Source organism: Ovis aries, chromosome 12, assembly GCF_016772045.2.
Source record: "Ovis aries strain OAR_USU_Benz2616 breed Rambouillet chromosome 12, ARS-UI_Ramb_v3.0, whole genome shotgun sequence".
NCBI classification, from domain to species: domain Eukaryota; kingdom Metazoa; phylum Chordata; class Mammalia; order Artiodactyla; family Bovidae; genus Ovis; species Ovis aries.
The window spans coordinates 49864448-49881093 of record NC_056065.1 but is presented as its reverse complement, the minus strand read 5'-3'; the positions used below and the strand labels follow the sequence as shown (position 1 = coordinate 49881093).

Here is a 16646-nt window from a genome sequence, read left to right as displayed (position 1 = left end):
CGCAGGCAGGAGCCAGGTTCCTGAGAAGCCCCGGCCTCATGGTAACCTGGACGCAAGCCCTGCCCTGGAACTGGCGGTGGGCGCACAAAGTAGCTGTGTGGGGGACCATCGAGCAGGGTCGTGGGGTGGTCGGCCCTGCAGCCAGTCATCCTTTGGGGGTTGCTGTGTTGCGCCTGCATTGCTCGGGGGGACCCCCAGAACAGTCTGCACGGTGCCTGTCTCCCGTGTGGGGTCTCTGGGGTGTTGCCATCCTGTAGTAACCCACGTCGTCTGGCTCGGTGTCCTAGTCCTGCGTGGGACTTGGGTCATATTGCCTCGTCACGTGCGTGGGGACCCGGGGGGCTGGGCCGGGAGGCGTGCGGTAGAGGGTGCGCCGGCCCCATCCGTCCGCCCCTCAGCTGGTTTGCGGTTGTGGTGGGGGGGCCCTGTGTGGGTTTCTGGGCTCCGGCGGCGACACGGCGGCTGGACGGGCGCCTTCGCAGCCGCGCAGGAAACAGCCTCCACCGGATGGGGGGCCCGGGGCGCAGCCACCGCCCCCGCCGAGCGGCCTTCCGGCGAGCGGGCCCGAACGGAGCCGAACGGAGCTGAGTCCCGGACGGGCGGGGCCGAGAGTAGCCGAGCGAAGCCGAGTCGCGGGCGGGCAGGCCCGAGACCAGCCGAGCGGATCCGAGTCCCGGGCCGGAGGGCGGACCCGAATGCGGCCGAGTGAGGCGGAGCGCCGAGCGCGGGCGGGGGGAGCGCGCGTTCCTGGAAGAGCCTGGCCGGGGGGGCGGCGGGCGCATTCCTGGCTGGCGCTCGGCTGAGGCCGACGCGCGGCCCCAGACGACGCTCGGGGCGGGGCGGTGGCGCGGGGCGGGGCGGGACGCGGGGCGGGGCGGCGGCGTGAGCTCAGCGCCGGGCGCTCAGTCCGAGCTGGAGCGAGCCGCCGGGAGGATGTGCGCCGAGCCCCGCGCCGCCGCCGCCGCCGCGGTCTGAGGCCGCCCCACAGGCGCTCCGCCGCCCCGGAAGCCGCGTGCGCGGGCGGGCGGGCGGGTGGGCAGGCCGCGGAGCCGGGCGCGGGCGGCGGGGTGGGTGCGGGCCGGGCCGGGAGGCCGGCGGCGGGCGCAACGCGGCCGGCCAGCGCCGCCGGGACGAGCCGGGCGGGCGCCGCGCGGTGGGAGGAGCGGGGCGGCGGCGGCGCGCCGCGCGAGGACGGCCCGGCGGGCCCCGCGCCCGCGCCCCCGCTCCTCCCGGGCCCCTCGGCCTCGGCCGCCGCGGCGATTCGCGCCTCGCGGCGCCGGCACCTGCCCGCGCGCCCCCCGCGAGCCCCGGGCCCGCGAGCGTTGGCGTTGGCGTTGGCGGCGCGCGCTGGGGCATGCCCCGCGCCTAGGGCCCGGGGGGCGCGCGGGGGGCGCGCGGGGGGCCCGGGCGGCGGCGGGCGCGGCGCGGGGCGCGTGGATGTGGCGCCGGGCCCGGGCGGCGGCGGCGGGCTCCAGCGGCGGGACCCCTTCGCCCCGCCCGCCTTCCCCTTCGGGCCCCCGGGCGAGGCCGAGGCCGCGGCCGTGATCGGCCGGGAGCCGGCGGCGGGGGGCGGCCGGGGCCGGGGCCGGGGGCGCCGCCGGGGCGCGCGGGGCGGCGGCGGGGGCCGCGGGGGCCCGGGCACGCGGGAGCGGGAGCGGCCTGGGGAGCCGGAGCGCACCATGGAGGCGGCGGCGGGCGGCCGCGGCGGCTTCCAACCGCACCCGGGGCTGCAGAAGACGCTGGAGCAGTTCCACCTCAGCTCCATGAGCTCGCTGGGCGGCCCGGCCGCCTTCTCGGCGCGCTGGGCGCAGGAGGCCTACAAGAAGGAGAGCGCCAAGGAGGCGGGCGCGGCCGCGGTGCCGGCGCCGGTGCCCGCGGCCGCCGAACCCCCGCCGGTGCTGCACCTGCCCGCCATCCAGCCGCCGCCGCCCGTGCTACCCGGGCCCTTCTTCATGCCGTCCGACCGCTCCACGGAGCGCTGCGAGACCGTGCTGGAGGGCGAGACCATCTCGTGTTTCGTGGTGGGCGGCGAGAAGCGGCTGTGTCTGCCGCAGATCCTCAACTCCGTGCTGCGCGACTTCTCGCTGCAACAGATCAACTCGGTGTGCGACGAGCTTCACATCTACTGCTCGCGCTGCACGGCCGACCAGCTGGAGATCCTCAAAGTCATGGGCATCCTGCCCTTCTCGGCGCCCTCGTGCGGGCTCATCACCAAGACGGACGCCGAGCGCCTGTGCAACGCGCTGCTGTACGGCGGCGCCTACCCGCCGCCCTGCAAGAAGGAGCTGGCGGCCAGCCTGGCGCTGGGCCTGGAGCTCAGCGAGCGCAGTGTGCGTGTGTACCACGAGTGCTTCGGCAAGTGCAAGGGGCTGCTGGTGCCCGAGCTCTACAGCAGCCCAAGCGCCGCCTGCATCCAGTGCCTCGACTGCCGCCTCATGTACCCGCCGCACAAGTTCGTGGTGCACTCGCACAAGGCTCTGGAAAACCGGACCTGCCACTGGGGCTTCGACTCGGCCAACTGGCGGGCCTACATCCTGCTCAGTCAGGACTACACGGGCAAGGAGGAGCAGGCGCGTCTCGGCCGCTGTCTGGACGACGTCAAGGAGAAGTTTGATTATGGCAACAAGTACAAGCGGCGGGTGCCCCGGGTGAGTGTCCCGTGGCAGCCGTGCCTGGGGAGTGGGAGTGGGACCTGGAGAGGGCGGGGTGCCCTTCTGGGTCGGGGGGCTCAGCCTCCCCCACACGTTTCAGGGCTAGGTTTTGTTTTGTGGAAACTTGGGGGCGTTGTTGGTGTCCGCATAGACTGCTCCGTATCGGAGGAAGGTCCTTTGGTCTGACTCCTAGGACTAGCTCCTTGCCTGGTTGGGAGCCTGGGAGGCAGGCCTGTTGGGCGGGTGAAGCCCTCCTGAGGCCCACAGCTGTTGCCCAGCTGGGTCGGGAGGGGCAGGCCTCTTTTGCCCTTAGTCCCAGGAAGTTTGATCCTGGCCGGTTTCAGTCTGGAGCCTCCAGCCCAGGCCTTCCTGGGGACCAGGGGGGTGTCCAGGCTGAGTGGGGGGCAGGGAACCACCCTGGCCTTCCCACTCCTGGGCTGGCACACAGAGGGGCGCCTGCCCATGTCCCCAGCAGGAGGAACTTGGCTGGGCAGGGCCTGTTTGTGCCTTGAAGTCTTGGGAGACAGACTCCAAAGCGAAGCCAGGTGTCTGGGCTGTGGTGGCCGGGGGCCGAGACTCGGCGACTCCAGCTTTGTGTGTGTGCCTGGCCTGCCAGAGAGTGAGTCTCGGAGTCCCCCGTGTGGGGGCGAGGGCCACTTGGCACCGGGCTCGGGGACTGGTCAGCGGGCGCCTGAGGCTCTGAGCGTGAGGGGAGCCACTGGCCTGCGGTTTGTTTTGGATGTGCACGTTTTCTTCTGTCCTTTCCTCTGAGACGCAAAGGGCGAGGTGGGGAGGGCTGCTGGCCTGGGGTCTGTTGTTTGTTCGCTAGATGGTGGATCCGTGTGATCCAGCCTGGCAGCTCCTGGCCACTCACTGGGGTCCACACCAGCTTTGCATGGCACCTCCCACCTCCCCAAGTATTTGTAACTTTTCTTTTGAGTATCCAGGCTTATTAAATTGCACACACAGAATGCTGCACTGGCTCTGCTATTCTTGGGAGGCCTAATTAATTCAGCTATTGCATCAAACTTTTTTTTCCGAATCTGTGAATAGATGTTCCCGCCCGGTTTTCTCTGGGCGCCCCTCCAGCGGAGTGTCAGAGTCTCCGGGAGCGGAGGAGGGGAGGGGAAGCCAGGCCTGTCGCCTGCGCTCGGGAGGCCCATGTGCGCTCGTGGATGTGCTGGTGTTCCTGCCCTCGGCTCGGCTGGCGCCCAGGTGGCAGCAGTCCGCAGACCAGGGCTGGGATTGGGTGGGAGGAACGGTCTGAGTGGGCATTGTAGGTGGGGGAGGGTGCCGGTGGCAGGTCCCAGCAGGCTGATCGGGCCCCTCTTTTCAGACTGGAGCTGGCCGTGCGTGGCATGAGGGGTGTTCCCAGTGAACTGGAGGCCTCTCTGTTTGGGGTGCCTGCTCCCTCCATAGCCATCATGGCCCGAGGGCACCCCGTGTGCAGGATTGTGGTGGGTTCTGGCCGCCTGGATAAGCCTGTGGTTGAAAGGCTGTGGCAGGTCACTTAATGCAGGGTGGACAGGAGATGGTCTTGTCTGCAGGGTGTGTCTGTGTTTGTGTCCGAATCTGGGTCATGTGTGTTTGTGGTTGTCTTCCTGGGGTTGGCTGTGGCAGCTGCAGGCCCAGGCCTTGGCTCCCTTGCTGAAGGCCCTGCTGTTCTGAACATGAGTGTCTGTAGGCTCAGGGAATGCCTGGCCTCAGCTTGTGGGCCCAGACACTGCCAGGTGAGTGGGCAAGACGGCCCCCTGAGCTGCGGCCTCAGAGAGGGGGCCAGAGCGAGCTTTGGAGTCTGGTGATTCCCCAGATGGTCAGCGCCACCCTTTCCTTTTGTGCCCCCCAGCGCTGCTTAGAGCTCTCATTGGTTCAGAAAGCTCCCCCGGGGATGCTGATGGTGATGTGATCATCCTGAGAGGTTGGGGTCTCCAGGCTGTGTGTCAGTACCACGTGCCGTCACAGTGGAGTCTGGGCTGGTGGTCCCGTGTGCCCCTGTCCAGGCCTCAGCTGTGCCACGATCCATGCTGGCTCCTGTGCTCTCCTGTCGCCCCCAGCTCAGTTATCCTGTTCTCTGGCCTCTGCCCATGGCTTTGGCTCTGTGACCGTGCACTTGGGAGTCCTGGGCTGTGTGGTCCTTTTCAGGTCTCCCCAGCACAGCCTGTCAGTGCGCCAGGGACACCCGACCCCAAGAGTGGGAAGGGGATTTCGGCCTCACGGTGGGGGGCTCATTGGGAGTTGGGGGGAAAAAGCTGTAGGGAAGACCCCCTCCCCAGGCTGTGCGCCTCTGTTTGCTCCACCCGCTCCTGACAGAGTATTCACAGGATACATTTTGATATCTCCACTTCTTTCTGTAGTTCATTTTAATATTGTTGATCTCCTGAGGCCCAGGACAAAAAGCAACAGAGAACGTGCTGGAACTGCTCTTTGTGGGGGCCTCAGATTCTGGTGAGATGAAGTGAGCTGATGTTTGTCCCAGGTACTGAGGGCTGCAGGGGTCACCTGGCTCTCTTGCCGCCAACACTGGGGGGGGGCTGCAAGGGGGCCTCCTGGGGTCCTGGGCACAGTCGCCTTCCCCTGCCCTGCAGTGCCTACAGCCTGAGCACAGCAGGGTGTCGGTTCCTGTGGTCGCTCCAACAGGGGGACAGGGCTCCAGCCTGAGCCTGGAAACCCTTGAAGGTGGTGTGTCTGCACATGCTGGCCCGGGGGCTGCTCCTCAGTGATGCCCCTCACACCATGGGCTCCCTCAAGACGTGCCTCCGGTCATCCAGCCACTGTCAGGGCTGGTGGGTCTGGCCGTGAGCTCCTCGGGGCTGCTCCTGTGTCCTGGCTCTGTCCCTCCTTGCTGCCTGACTGAGCAAGCATGCACGCAGCTCAGTTTCTGCATGTTGAGACGGGGACAGTATGCATAGCAGTTGTTGGCGGTGTGTTGGGGGTGTGTTTGGGTGATGAATGTTGGAGGTTGGCAAGGATACGTCTTCTCGCTGCTGGACCGTGTAGCCGTGAGGTGGGAGTCTCAGCCTCTGCACGCCCCCTTCCCTTGTCTTCTGCCTGGTCGACTCCATCCCTCATTTGATGGCCCCTGGACTAAGCTGGATCTGTCAGTCATGAAAGGGACATTGGTATGTGTCCCTCGTTTTGAGGGACGGCTGCTCGTGGGCCAGGTGGGCGGCGGGGGTGCGCTGCCCCCCTGGGGCTGGAACTGGGCCAGCCCCTGCATGGTTGAGAAACAGGCTGTTGGGAACTGCTTCGCCTTCCGAAGGTCCTGCTTCCCAGGCTGGAGACCGGGGATGCTGTTTGCTCGTGGGGCCTCTTCCTTCAGTGCTGAGTCCCTGCAGGAATGTTTCCACAGAATTGCCTGCCTGGCAGGGGCTCGTGGACTGAGGGTCCTCGTGCTGTGTGAGTGTCCAGAGTGGAGTCTGTGTGAACTCCCAGCAGTGGAGCGGTTTCCCCCATCACCTGGGGATGGCCAGGCCATCAGCGTGGAGGAGCGTGGACTCTCAAAGTCCCTGGTGGGCAGTGACTGAGGCTTTGGTGAGGGAGATAGGCCATAGGGATTCCACTAAGTGGGCACGTGTCGTACGGTCAAGCTCAAGTGGCCGTGGGAGAGATGGTGTCAAGAACGTCCATCGGGCTGGAAGGGACTCTGGCCAGCCTGCCTCTCTCAGCACCTCCTCTTTATTGTGGGGCTAGGCTCACAGATGCTCTCATTCTGGGCACAGGTGTAGAGGCTTGGCTGTCCCTTCATCCACTGGCTTTGCTCGAGGTTTTTGTGGGCCCCATTGTGATTTCCTGGCTCCTGACGCTTTGCTGAGGAGGTGGGATGCTGTTGGGTGATGCTTTGTAACCAGGCTCCTGGATGGGCCCAGCCCCGCGTGCAGGAGGATGGAATCAGCATGTTGGGCTGGTCCTTGGTGAAGTCCCCAAAGCGAAGGCCTGGGACTCATCAAACGGGAAACAGCAGCCTCTGGTCAGCTGAGTGTGAGTGAGGGAGGTTGTGGGGGGCCAGCAGAGTGCCCTCGTCTGCGTGTGGTGAGCAGGGCTGCATTGAGGTGGTCCTCCAGGTCTGGGCCGTCTGCCCATCAGCCCGTCTTCAGCCATCCTGCTGGTTTCTAGCACTTCTCTTTGAAACTGGGCGGGGCCGTCGGCTTGCTGGGGGCAGCAAGGTCCCTGAGTGGCCCTTGCCTCTGTCCCTGCTGCCTGTCTGGGGACCCTCAACCAATGCAGGGCTTTGAGAGTAGAGCTGTTGGCTCCCAACCTTGCTCACAGTCCGTCCGAGTACTGTCTGAGATGCCAAGCGAGGCCCACGAGGAAGTCTGGGGAGGTGACCGCCGGGCGCCGGGAGGGCCTGGGGGAGGCGGTGCTTCCGGGCCCTGCACCCTGGCCGTCTGGCAGGAGGTGTCGGTGGCTGGCGGCCGGACTCTCTGTGGCCCAGAGACTGTTACACAAGCAGCAATAATGTGTCTCTTTCTAAGGATTGCGAAAGTTGGGGAGGATTTCTCCACTGGAAGAATTATGCAAGTTTCAACTGAAATGTTTTTAAAAAGTTTCTTTGTTTTGAGTCAAAATATAGAGGCTGAATTATTTCCTTAAGATCTGTGAGAGCTGCGGGAGAGGGAAAAGCCTCCATTCTTCCCAGGGCCCTGCTTGCTTCCTTCTTTCCTTCCCTCTGGCTGCCCATCACAGGGGGTGGGGCGTGTTTGGGGGAGGTTGGGCCCCGAGGTCACGGGTGGGAGCTCCTGGCCACACGTGTCCGTGGATTAACAGGGGCCTGTCAGAGCCCCAAGAAGGGATGGGAAGTCATTTCTGGGAGTGTGAAGTTGTCGTACTGGGGTCTGAGGTGGGTTCCTGTTGGTGTCGAGTTAGAGCTGTGACTGGTCTCTGTGTGTCCATGTGAGTGGAGTGGGGCGGGTGGGGACTCAGGCTTTGTGTCCACAGTTGGCTGGCATGGCTCGGGCCCTGCGGGGTCCCAGGACGGGCGGAGGAGCCCGCACTGTGGCCAAGCTCTGTGTGCACAGGGCCGGCTTCTCTGGTAGCCTGGGAGCAGCCGGGGTGCTATAGGGTTTACAGTGTTTGTCTCCTCTGATTTTACGTTTTTCACTTAGAAAGACTCAAAGAATGCTGCGACTTCTTGATTTTGCAGCTACAGATAATAATTCAGGAAGTCTCGGCGTGGCTCTGTGGCCGCGCAGCCCGCAGCGGTCGGGCCTGCCCCGCGGTCTGGGCTCTCCGGGGAGACCTTTTTGCGGCCGACCTGGGGGTTGTGTGTTTGTGGTTGCGTTATTGGCTTCGTGTGGGCCCCCAGTTCCGGGCCCGGAATAAATACTTGTCAAATGACTCATGGAGACATGAAATCACTAACGTCAAGGTTTATTGGCAGCTTGGCGCTCGCTGGCTAGAAAAGGAAGGAGAGGGTGCTTTCCCTGGAGTGCATGGAGCCGTCCTGTGGGGCCCCGGCTCAGGGGTGCTGGGGGTGCAGAGAGGGCTCCACCTGGACAGGCCCTGACGTGGCTCCCGCTTGGATGTTGGTTGGTTACTCTGAAAGGAATGTCCCTTGTTGAAAACAGGCTTCTCATGGGCTACCATGCTGCCTGTCACAGAAAACGTGGTGACGGGTGGTGAGGGGGCTTTGTGGTTGTGGGGGAAGGAAGCTGGAGCCACTGGGCCTGAGGGTTGGCAGGACCGTGGGTGGTTGGAGCAGAGGGGGTCTGAGGGCCCCGGGCACCCGTGAGCCCTCACTCAACCCCTGAGCCCCTGTGAGCGGTGTGGCCGAGTGGAAGTGGCCATCATGTGATGGGGAGGGTCTGAACCCCTGGGACAGGGCTGGCAGTGAGGAACAGGGCTGGGCTTTGGGACTGCAGGTGGGGGTCACCCATGGGGCCCCGTGTGCCTGCGCCCACCTCCCTCTGCCCCGGGAGCTGTTGGCCACGTCCTCACAGCAGCCCAGCGGTGTGATTGGTGTCTGAGGACCTGGCTGGAACCTGGGCCTTCTCTGCACCCCACTCTCACCTTGTGGATCTCCTGGGCCACAGAGCGTTCCGGGAGGGCTGAGGGTCCAGGTTCGTGTGCAGTACACAACCCCCAACAGCAGAGCTCCTCCATCCTTGGCGCTTGCCAGCGACAGCCAGGAGGGCCCTGAGCCCTGGGGAGCCTGGCGGCCCTGCCGGCCTTGGAGGGTGGGGGCTGTGACTGGGCCTGTGTGAGGCCAGCTTTCTCTCTGCACGCCTGTCGCTTTGGTGCTCTCGTGACCCCGTGGCACTGGTTTGCAGTTCGGGCCTGGTGGGTGGCTGCGGCATCCACGCGCCACGCTGCGGTCCTCTGGTCCGCGTGAGCTGCCTTCAGAGCCGGACCTGCTCGAGGACTGGGGTCACTGGTCTCCAGTGGTGCCGGTGGTCCTCCCATCGCTGCCATGGTTCCGCCCGCCCGCCCGCCCCCGTGGATGCGTCCCGTTGGCCTGACGGTCTCCTCTTGCTGCCCTTCAGCTGTTGGAACAAGAGGGGCCCTCGGTCCTGGGGACGCCCTCGCCCTGTGTGGGGCTGGGGCTTCTCTTGCAGGGACCCACAGGTCCGGCCATGGACAGAGAGCTGCAGAGTCTTCACAGAGAGCTGTGGGGCCTGGCTGGCCTCCCCTGCGCCTCCCAGCCCAGCTGCTCTGGTTGTCTGGGTCTGACTGTTGCCCCCAGTGGGGTGAGCATGTCTCAGGTGTTCTCTGAGTCCCTGGAGGAGGTGGGGCGTGGGCTGGGGGCCATGGTGCCGCCCTGGGGGGAGGGCAGGTGCATGTGTCCATGGGTGGTTCTGGAAGCTCCTGCCCAGCCCCTTCTCCAGGTCAAGGCAGGGGGGAGTCTCTGCTGGCCTGGCCTCTACCTCCACCTGGGATGGGGACCCCGGGGCTGGCATAGTCCCTGGGGTGCAGCCTTTGCACATCCAGGGGAGGCAAGCTGGCCGTGCAGAGGCTGCTGGCTCCCCCCACCTGCCGCCTCCCACTTCCTGGTGTTAGAAGCACGTTGCCCAAACCATTAAAAAAATTATACTCCCATGTTGAATGATATGCAAATGTAGTCAATTAAGCGAGGGGATTTTAATTAGCAGTTTAAGTTCATGTGTGAAGTGCCTAGCCTTAATTACTTGACAGTTTTGTTGTAAATTTGCTAAGTTTTTTTTTGCAGAACTATCAAAACTGTGATTTTTTTTTAACATCCTTGTATGTAATAAGTGTCGCCCAGCTTGCCTGACCCTAGTGGGTCTTGTCTGCATTTACAAAGCTCCTTAAACTGTGAAAACAAGGTAGGCCCTGGGCTGGCTCCTCGTGGCTCCGATAGTTAAACTGTTCTGAGTGGCCCGGGTGTGGGTGGCCGAGGGGTTCTGGGCTCCTGGGTGGTGGACCCGGGGACCCTCCTCCCAGCTGGGGTGGCTGCCTGCAATGGAGCTGGGGCCCGGCAGTGTACCGACAGGCGGGACCAGAGGACTGAGGCTGCAGCCTCTGCCCAGCAGACCCGGAATTCCCAAATTCCCAATCTTGCTGCTTCCCCACCTCCAGGAAGGAGGCTCCCCTCCTGCTGCTGTGCACACCCCGCTCCCCCCCCCCCCCCCCCCCCGCCCCGACTCAGTTCTGATGATACGGCCCACCAACCCTGGTGTCCAGTTTCTACTGCAGGAGGGGAGACATGTGCTCTGTTTGTTGGATTCGGATTCGTGTTGGACTCGCCTTCCGTCTGGGGAGGATCTGCTTTAATTTTCCTGTTGCTGTCGTTGAGGTGGTCTCAAGTCATCCGAGGTCTTCTGTGGTTTTTAGTGTCCCTCCCAGTTTTATTATCTGAGCTCCAGGTGTTTCGCGTGCGCAGTTAGGATTGAAATGCTCTCTTGAACTACCTTGCAGTTTTTCTCAGGAGTCCATGTCACAGAGGCTCTGGCCGGGGCCCTGCAGAGCAGGCGGCTGTGACTGAGGGAGGGATGGGGTGCAAGCCTTTGAAGGGGCTTGAGGGAGAGCCACCTGGGCCTCTGCCTTTGCTTGCTTAAGTTTTGAGGGGTGAGCAGAGTGAGCCCAAAGGGTGATCCCAGGGCAGGTTCCTGTCCAGCAGTGAGCACCCACCGCCCAAAGGGCTAGCATGTGTGTGGACTTACAGTGGGTGGTAGTGTGGGGGCAGATTCAGGTGCCCGCGAGTGGGAAAGTGGTTCATGCAGACACATTCCTGGTTCCACACTGCTTTCATCTCACTCATTTCCCCTAATGCCTTCTCGCTAAAGCAGACCCCAGGCATCATTTCACACGTGAGTGTTTCAGTATCCGTCTAACAGATAAGGAATCGTGGAAAATCATTACCTTGGGACTGTTAGCATGCCTGGCAAAGTTGGCAAAAAACAGTGTCTGAATGCCTGCGGGTCCCCAGCCTGTGTTCAGATCCCACGTCTCAGACATGGCTCTGCAGGCCTCCCTCATCCGTGCCCCTGTGTACACGTGTGTTTTGTGCACGGCTGTGCCTGTGGGCAGCCACGGAGCACTTTGGTGAGCAGTCTGTGGTGTTGAGGGTCCTGGAATGTCCTTCACATCCAGGGCCAGGCTGTGTTTTTGTTATCATGCGAGAAGCTTCAGAGAGCGTCTTAACGTGGACTCCTCCCAGGAGCCTCAGTGCAGCAGTGTGGAAGGCCATGTACACCTGCTGCCAGCTTCCAGCCCCGCCACTCCACCATCCTGAGCATCCCTGTGTTGACCTGTGTCCAGTGTGACTGGCCCTCACCTCTACCTCGTAGCTGGGGCTGGTCCCTCTTCTTGTGTGATGGGCATCGGGCCTCCAGTGTGGGCACCCACGGATGTGACTGTGGTGCATCCTTGCTGCAGGCGTGTGCATGTGTGTCTGGGTCTGAGGTCATGCTCAATTGTTTTGTTCAGGGAGGGTGGGGCCTGTGTCCCGAGGGGCCTCAGGTCAGTGGTCACCGCAGGCACATTGCCTCTGATGCCCCAGACTTGAGCTGAGGCTCTCATAGGAGACTTGATGGCTCAGAGCGAGCTCCCAGCCTTGTTGGTTGCGCTTCCGTTTGTCCCATTTGGTTGCTCACACACAGGGTGCCTGTACTTCTCTGGGTATTCCCTTGGGAGACTCTGACCCAGAGAGGCAGGTCGTCTTCATGGATTCTTGATTTTGTTGCCAAGAGTCTCCCTCTTAACAGCATCAGGTACCTGCCTTCGTTCCTCCATCCTTACAGCCTTAGTCACTGTCATTCAGAATAGCCTTGTTGAAGGGGAGTATCTTATTGGTTCATTTTTTCCTAAAGGAGTTGGCTATTTTATCATTTTTAGTATTTTTTCCCCTATATTTTTCCTTGTGTGTGTTGTTCTTTGTTGTGGTAAAATGACAGTTACCATAAAAACCACCTTCCTCCTTTTTTTAAGTGCACAGCTCAGTGGCACTGGGCACATTATCGTTGTTGCGCAGCCATCCCCACCATCATCTCCAGGACTTTCTCCTTCCCAAACTGAAGCTCCGCCCCCACCCCCTCCCCCAGCCCCCACCCTCCTACTTTGTGTCTCTGTGACTCTAACTCCTCCAGGGGCCCCAGAGAAGTGGAATCACATAGGATGGCTCCTCTTACGTCTGGTTTGTTTCACTCCGCGTCGTGTCCTAAGGTCTGTCCTCCTTGGAGCAGGTGTCGGTGTCGGGACTGCCTCCCTGTTTAAGGCTGGATCCTGTTCTGTTGTGTGGACGGACCACATTCTGTTTGTCCGTCACCTGACGCCAGGCACCTGGGTTGCTTCTGTGTTTCGGTTGCTGTGCGTGGGGCACGTCCCTGCTCTCAGTTCTGCTGGGCACGTCCTCTGGTGGAATTGCTGGGTCACACGATTGGTCTGTGTCTGCTCCTTGAGCAGCCTCTGTACTGGCTTCCTTGGCAGAGGCGCGCCACATCCCAGGTTCCCCATGTCCTCATCAGCACTGGTTTCTGGGTTTTGACAGTATTTGTCCTGAGGGGTGTGAGGCTGTCTCGCTGTGCTGTTGATTTGTGTCCCCTGATGATCAGTGATGTTGAGCATCTTGTCATGGGCTCGTTGGTTGTGTGAGTATGTTGGCCTCTGAGGTTTAGCCGGTGAGCTTGACGTGAGTCTGTCCTCTCTGGAGTCTTATGTCCTGCCCCAGTTTCTTGAGAAAATTTTTCAGAGAGGAAGTGGTGGTCTTCTCATGCTTTTCCCCACACAAAGACCAGAGTCTCTGCCTTTTAAGCTTGTCACCACATGGGGGTTGCGTGTTGGGCCCAGAGCAGGGGGACACCCACCTGTGTTCTGGATAGCTTGAGGGCAGCTCTGGGCAGGAGAGCCTGCCGCTGGATGTGGACTTTCCCTCTGGCTCCGGGACAGCCAGGAGCCCACGCCCAGGACCACCGGCCACTTGGCGTTCTCCCTCCGCCTTGGACATAGTTTCCTGAATGACTGGTGCCTGCGCCCCTCTCATGGGCTTTGGGTCCAGCCCAGCTTCCAACCATGATTTCCACTAGTTTGTCTCCGTTGGTTTCAGGAGGCCATGGGGGCAGGTGGTCCGGGAGACACTGGTTGTCCAGGCAGACCAGGCTGCTCCAGGCCCTGACTGATGGCCCTGGCCAGGGTGGGCTGTGCCCCCACTGCCCACATCCCAGCCCTGGGGCTGCATTGCCGGAGCAGTTGAGTGGCCTCTGAACCAACCCAGATGTTTGGTTTCCAGACGCCCCCATCTTGGCCTCTTGCAGGAGCAGGAGTGGGCGTGGACCTGAAGGCCAGGGACCGGGAGAAGTGACCCTCTGCTTCTTTGTCCACTTTGTCTTAGCTGTTGAATATTGATGAGAGGCTGGGGTGTGAGGGCACCCTGCTGCGTAGCTCTTGAAAGGAGGGTCCTTGATTTTTGTTTTGCAAATACTGCCAGGTTTGCCTGCTGGGTAAGGGTGAAGCCACTGGTTGGATGCAAAAAGAAGGACTGGTGGTGGGAACCTGGGCAGGCCCTGCAGGGACCTCAGTGAGGGTGGCTCTTTGTGCTCTAGTTGAAGAAAGAAAGAGGAGTTGGAAACCACTTGGGTTGGGAGGGCCCCCCTCTGCCCCACCTGCTGCCCACAGTGAGTAGAAAGCACTGTCTTTGGATCTAATTTTAACCTCTTTCTTACCCCATTTTCTTTGTGCAGATGTTAGCAAGTATAATTTTTTGGTATTTCTGGTGAAGTACAAGTTTCTAGAAGTCTAGAGAGGCAGCATTGCTTAATGGTTAGGGGCAGGGATCCTTAAACTTGATTGCTGGGAATTCCCTGGTGGTCCAGTGGATAGGATGTAGCCTTTTCACTGCTGAGGGCATGGGTTTGATCCCTGGTCAGGTGAACTAAGATGCTTCAAGACACGTAGTGTGGCAAAAACAAAAAGAAAAAAATTGGCCTTTTTTTTTTTTTTAATAAAAAAAAAAAAACCAGATATAGCCCACTTGATTCCTGGGACCAGATCCTGGCTCGGCCAACTTCTCACTTGTATTAGAGCCTTCATCAGTTCCCTGGGCCCTGGTGTCCCTGTCTGTAAAGTGGGTGGGGGAGTGGGGTGCCTCCTCTCATCCGTCATTACGAAGGCCCAGCACTGCGCCCGGCCCTCTCTCTCTCTTCCTAAGCTGGGGCATTTGACAGGAGGCAGTGGGCCGGACAGGCCATCCCAGGAGCCCGGCCGGGCCCATGTGTGGGCATACGCAGGCTGGCACAGTGGCCTCCTTGCAGCCAAGCGGGCCAGCGGATGGGCGCCAGCAGGTGCTCTGAGCGGAGCACACAGTGTGCCGGGCGGCCAGGCTCCCTGTGCCAACAGTAGCCCTGGGTAGCCTGGGGCCTGTGCAGTGTGTGGTCATTGTGCCCCATGCTGGCTGCCCTGATGGACTGTAGAGTCTCAGCTGACTTCCACGCTGGGTCCCAGATGAGGCTGGTGCTGGTGCGTTTGACCCGTGTGGGGTCCTTTTGGAATGCTGGGAGTCATCTGTCCTGGGTCCCCTGGGCTCTGTATGCAGCCAGGCATGTGTGTGTGCAGACCCAGATGTCCACTGCAGCATAGTGCTTGGTGACAGGCTGGGGAAGTCCCTTCTCTGTCAGGTGCAGCCTCCAGGTGGCCCCTGGACAGAGGGAGGACCCGCATCCTGTTTGAGCAGGGCAGGTGGTTTGGGTTTTCAGATGGGAAGATGGGAAGACTGGGGGTAACTCTTCACATGGGGACTTGGGTAAACGGCCAGCAGTGGTCAGTGCCTCATCCACAGCCTTGGTCTCAGTGGAGCAGCACTGATCCCAGAGCCGTTCTTACCCATAAAGATGAGGTTTTCTGGAAAGCAGAAACAAGGCAGTGTGTCAAGAGCCCTCTTAGGGAGGCTTGCTCTTTCCTCTCTTGGGGCAGAGCCTCGGGAGGGAGGAGCCCAGGGGCAGCAGCCAGGGTCCAGGGTCTTGGCTGGGGGTTGGCGAGGGGGGTCCCATCCGCCTGCTCTTGTCGCTACAGGTCTTCACATGCTGGATTGTGCATCACCCTTGCAGAGAGTTGAACAGAATCGGAGATCTGTTTTTCAAACTAGGGTTTGTTACTGTTTAGGAAATTTGGAATTTTGAGAGGTTTTTCATGCTATTGTTCCACTTCTGATGCTTTTGGGTCCGATTTAGAGAAACCACCCAGTGTCGTTTGCAAGATGTTGCAAGATGTCATTGCCCTGCTCAAGCTGGGCATTCCCAGAGCGCTGCTGTCCCTTCTTGGCATGTGTTCTTGTGTCCTTACGCCAGGGGGTGGCTTCCACGCCCCTGTGGACAGAGGAGCAGCCAGCCACCCATTGGTGAATCTGCCGCCTCTCCTTGGTTCAGGGCTTTTTATTTTTTATTTGTTGTGTACTTGGCTGTGCCAGGTCTGTGTTGTGGCACACAAGATCTTTTAGCTGTGGTGTGTGGGATCTATCCTTGATGAGGGATCAAACCCAGGTTCCCTGTGCTGGGAGCACAGAGTCTTACCCACTGGATCACCAGGGAAGTCCCTGGGGCTTTTTTATTATAAGAAATTTTCAAACCTGCAGTGAAGCTTTGAGGCAGGTTCCCCAGGGTTCACTGCCATTGTCCTGCTGCATTGGAGGGAGAGTGTCCGACGCTGTGGTCCTTGGTGGGTGATCGTGGGGGCCCGGCTGCAGTACTGTCATGCTTCTTGTCCACTCAGCCCTCCCGCAGCAGTTTGCTTGTGCCCAGAACTCACTAGGATGGGCCCTGCGATCTGGCGTCTCTGTCTGAGCCTGTCCGCTGGGATCCCCCAACCTGTGGTCCTGCCTGACGCAGCGTCTGAAGGGTGAGGGGCTGTCCTGTGGGCACGTGCCTTGTGTGTCTCCTGGCTGGTGTCAGTGGCAGGCTTGGAGCCCCCCTCCCCTCGGGGATGGCAGCTTCGCTCACACTCGTGGTGAGTCTGCTTCTTCCCTCTGTGGTTAATAAATAATCTGTGGGCAGACTTTAGACCCTGGCGGTGTCCAGTCCCCGTGAACTTGCTCCTGGTGGGTTGGCTGTCCCTCCAGGGTGCTGCCTGACCTGCTGCCTGCTGCTCCTCTCTCTCCTCCCCACCCCTCTTCCCCCTTCCCCCTCCCCTCCCTCCCTCCTCCGGCCGGTTGGTGTCACCAGATTAGCCCCAGACAGTGTTGCGGTCATTCCTGCCATTATTTGATGCCTCAGTCATCCTCTTTGGGCCACCTGCTAGGGACTCAGTCTCTCCCAATGGCTTTTCTCTGACCCCTGACCCCTGCCTGACACCCCCACACCTCCCTGCAGTGTGTGGCCCATCCCCTCCTGACTGTAAGGCAGCTGGTCACTGGGGGTTTAGACGCAGATGCAGCCCCTTGATGTGGTCACACCTGCCCCCCAGCAGGAGCCCCCGGGGGTAGGTGGGTTCCAGTCTCAGGGTTGTGTCACGGTGGAGCAGCAGTCGGTGGCTGCTGACAGTAGAGGGTCTCGCTGCCCATGAAAGTTGGGCTATTTCCCGCATCTTGTTGTGGGTCATGGATGAGACCCGAGC

The 16646-nt window shown here is 61.3% G+C and overlaps 1 protein-coding gene across 1 annotated transcript in view; it reads left to right on the top strand.

Annotated features, from left to right (window-relative positions):
- The first annotated feature begins 38 nt into the window (after positions 1-38).
- SKI (SKI proto-oncogene) overlaps positions 39-16646 on the top strand; it is a 56034-nt gene continuing 39426 nt past the window's right edge. Inside the window, exons 1-3 of the mRNA XM_027975748.3 lie at positions 39-128; positions 399-705; positions 823-2648. Coding sequence (XP_027831549.2) covers positions 39-128; positions 399-705; positions 823-2648 — 2223 coding nt within the window. The remainder of the gene's footprint in view (positions 129-398; positions 706-822; positions 2649-16646) is intronic.